Source organism: Triticum dicoccoides, chromosome 3A, assembly GCF_002162155.2.
Source record: "Triticum dicoccoides isolate Atlit2015 ecotype Zavitan chromosome 3A, WEW_v2.0, whole genome shotgun sequence".
NCBI classification, from domain to species: Eukaryota; Viridiplantae; Streptophyta; class Magnoliopsida; order Poales; family Poaceae; genus Triticum; species Triticum dicoccoides.
The window spans coordinates 64,505,311-64,508,797 of NC_041384.1; the positions used below are offsets into that span (position 1 = coordinate 64,505,311).

General features: G+C 52.0%; 1 protein-coding gene across 1 annotated transcript; it reads left to right on the forward strand.

The window, feature by feature from the left end:
* The first annotated feature begins 1,095 nt into the window (after positions 1-1,095).
* On the forward strand, positions 1,096-2,920 carry LOC119271241 (hexose carrier protein HEX6-like). The gene is made up of 2 exons (XM_037553148.1): positions 1,096-1,572; positions 1,653-2,920. The coding sequence occupies exons 1-2, from the start codon at positions 1,114-1,116 to the stop codon at positions 2,724-2,726; spliced, it is 1,533 nt and encodes a 510-aa protein (XP_037409045.1). The 5' UTR covers positions 1,096-1,113; the 3' UTR covers positions 2,727-2,920.
* Positions 2,921-3,487: the final 567 nt, after the last annotated feature.

Consider the following 3,487-nt stretch of genomic DNA (forward strand, 5'->3'; position numbering starts at 1 on the left):
AGCCCTCTTTTATCTATCGTGGATGTTGCATATGACTTTGGATCGCGATGACACCAACAACAGACTTGTCCTTCTTGACGAGCTGATCGATTTCTATGCTCAACACTTTTCAATCTGATATTGTTTTGGGGATGAATTTGTGCGAAGAAAACACTAAACAATACCACAAATCCATTTTTTGGGCGCAACTGTACAAACTTTTTGTTGCATCCGGAGGTTCTGGAGCACTTTTTCCACAACCCATTGTTTTGAATACAAAAGGTGCATACGACCTTGGATTGATTTGTACGCTTTAGACATTTAGGGGTGATTTGATGATCCGTGTTGGAGTTGCCCTAGTGGTTGTGTATTTGTGCAATTCCTTCCAACCTTTTCTTTTTCTACAGGACTGCAGTCCTCCATTTTTCCAAAAGAAAAAACATTTTATTCAAGGAGGGCCCAACAAGTTACACCCACACAGTTAACCTTGCACGTGAGATGGGATGTGATTTGGTGATATCGCCTCCGACTGCCTCTCTTTGGTGCAGAGAATCAATTTCCATGTTCGCGATCGTTCACTCATTGATGCTGTGGTCTCGGAGATAAAAGATGGCATGTCGAATATTCTTTTTTCTCGGGTCAAGTTTATTCGTCGGCAGTCTAATGTTTTAACTCATAATTTAGATAAATCGTGTTTGAGCTGTAATGGTTTTTGTGTTTTCACTTCTATTCCGGAATATATCCGAGAGACTCTTTGTAATTATGTTGCTTGATTAATAAAGTGCCGACGTTTTCTAAAAAAACAAGTTACACCCACACGTGCTAATGGATGATAGGTACACTGCCAATTAAGTCAAAGCATCGCGTGGAAAAAGTGACGGTTATGTGGCTGCGGCGCACAAACAAACAAATCCGGCATGGCATGGAGCGAAATTTCAAACCAAATTGCACATCAAGCTATGACTGAACGACGATGAGAACTGAGCATCGCTCCAGTCAACAGTCAACACCAGTACAGTGCACAGTACAGAGCCCATCCGAGAAGGCAGCCTCGCCAAGTTAGTTGTCAATCATATATTGTGCTAGCTAGCCTCGAGTCAGATACCAAGCTCTACTCTAGCTTCGCGACGTACCATGGCCGTGGGTTTCGCTGGCGGCGGCGAGGACCAGAGGCAGTACGGCGGGAGGGTCACCGCGTTCGCGGCGCTCTCATGCATCACGGCGGCCATGGGCGGCGCCATCTTCGGCTACGACATCGGCACCGCGGGCGGGGTGTCGTCCATGGAACCGTTCCTGAGGGACTTCTTCCCGGACGTGCACCGGCGGATGCAGGCCGGCGCCGGCGTCGGCAACTACTGCAAGTTCGACAGCCAGCTCCTCACGCTCTTCACCTCCTCGCTCTACGTCTCGGGGCTCCTCACGGCCGTGCTCGTCGCGTCGTGGTTCACGGAGAGGCACGGGCGCCGGCCGTCCGTGATCCTCGGCGGCGTCGCGTACCTAGGCGGCGCGGCGGTCAGCGGGGGCGCCGTCAACGTCTACATGGCCATCCTTGGCAGGGCGCTGCTCGGCGTCGGCCTTGGGTTCGCCAATCAGGTCACAAGAAGAAATTTCCTACATATTTGATCGTAAATCGTAATCTACGTGGAAAAATATACTGACGGTTTTGATGGCAGGCAGTGCCACTGTACCTGTCGGAGATGGCGCCGGCGCGATACAGGGGAGCCTTCAGCAACGGCTTCCAGTTCAGCCTCTGTCTCGGGGCTCTCGCCGCCACCGTCGTCAACTATGGCGCCGAGAAGATCAAGGCTGGCTGGGGCTGGAGGCTCTCGCTGGGCCTAGCCGGCGTCCCCGCCGTGCTGCTCATCGTCGGCGCGAGCTTCCTGCCGGAGACGCCCAACAGCCTCGTCCAGCAAGGCAAAGGCCGTGGCGAGGTGAAGGCGCTGCTCCAGAAGATCAGAGGCATAGACGCCGTCGACGAAGAGCTGGACGACATCGTCGCCGCCAACGCAATGGGACAGGCCGGCGACAACGGCCTGCGCCTCATCCTGTCGCAGCGACGGTACCGCCCGCAGCTTGCCATGGCCGTCCTCATACCGTCCTTCACGCAGCTCACCGGGATCAACGCCATCGGCTTCTACGCGCCGGTGCTGCTGCGCACCATCGGCATGAGCGAGAGCGCGGCGCTGCTCTCCACCATCGTCATGGTCATCGTCTCCTCCGCGTCTACCTTCGCGTCCATGCTCCTCGTCGACCGCTTCGGGAGACGCACGCTCCTCGTCCTCGGCGGCGTCCAGATGTTCCTCTCCGAGGTGCTCATCGGCGCCATCATGGCCGCGAAGCTCCGCGACGAGGGCCAGGTCAGCAGGACCTACGCCGTCGTCCTCATCTTCCTCATCGGCGTCTACTCCACCGGCTTCGGCTGGTCCTGGGGCCCGCTCAGCTGGCTGATACCGAGCGAGATCTTCCCGCTGGAGGTCCGGTCCGCCGGGCAGAGCATCACCGTGGCGTCGGGCTTCGTGTTCACCATCCTCGTCGCGCAGTACTTCCTGGCCATGCTGTGCCGCTTGAAGGCGTGGCTGTTCTTCTTCTTCGCCGGGTGGATTCTGGTCATGACGGCGTTCGCGCACCTCTTCTTGCCGGAGACCAAGGGGATGCCCATTGAGCAGATCGGGAACCTGTGGGGGAAGCACTGGTACTGGAAGAGAGTTGTGGGGGTTGACCAAGTACACGACGGTCAGAAGCTCTGAAGTGCTTCCACTTTCTTTTCCAGTAATTCATCTCTTTCAGGCCTTATTCGATTCAGAGGGTTTAATCGAATAAGGTCTCAATGGGTTTCATCAAGTGTAAAAAAGAATACGGATTTCCTAAGTGGAAATATAAACACACACAAATTCGTGTTGCAATATACAGACACATAACCTTTTCCAATAAAGAGAGTATATATTAATACCAAGGAGATACCAAGGATATATTCGATTACGGATTAGAGTTTTCATCCCTGAAACTCAAGACCCAGTACTCAAACAAAACCACCTAGCCAATGTTGCCATGTGCTGCCACCACCTGCATCCGTCGTCATCGCACATCCTCGCAGATGCACAATCCTGACGTGGACCTAGCCACACAACTAGAACAATGCCCGTGCAAAGATATGTTGCCGAGCAATGCATAGGGGTCTGTTTGTTTAAAGAGTTAAATCTGAGGATTCAATTAGGTCAGTTCACAATTTAACTCCTTCAATTTTTAAAAAGTTAGGGTGCATAGAAGAAGTTAAACGGGATTGCTAAATCTCAGTCGACTCTGACATAACGAAGTCTTAGTCGATGATATATTCATGCGATCTTACATGAAGACCCGTGCAAAGTTTTTCTTTAATTTATTTTTTGTATATATTGTCTCACTTGACTAAGACTTAGTTAAGTCTGAGTCGACTGAAGATCTAGCGACACCCGAAGTTAATTTACAAGAAATCGGCTAGAGACGCTAAGTCAACACTATTGCCAAAATA

What these genes read in the sequence shown, in the direction of transcription:
- LOC119271241 (XM_037553148.1), top strand. Translation starts at nt 1,114, where the DNA reads ATGGCCGTGGGTTTCGCTGGCGGCGGCGAGGACCAGAGGCAGTACGGC. An exon ending in GCCTTGGGTTCGCCAATCAG is followed by an intron (nt 1,573 to 1,652) that starts GTCACAAGAAGA and finishes TTTTGATGGCAG; the next exon opens with GCAGTGCCACTGTACCTGTC.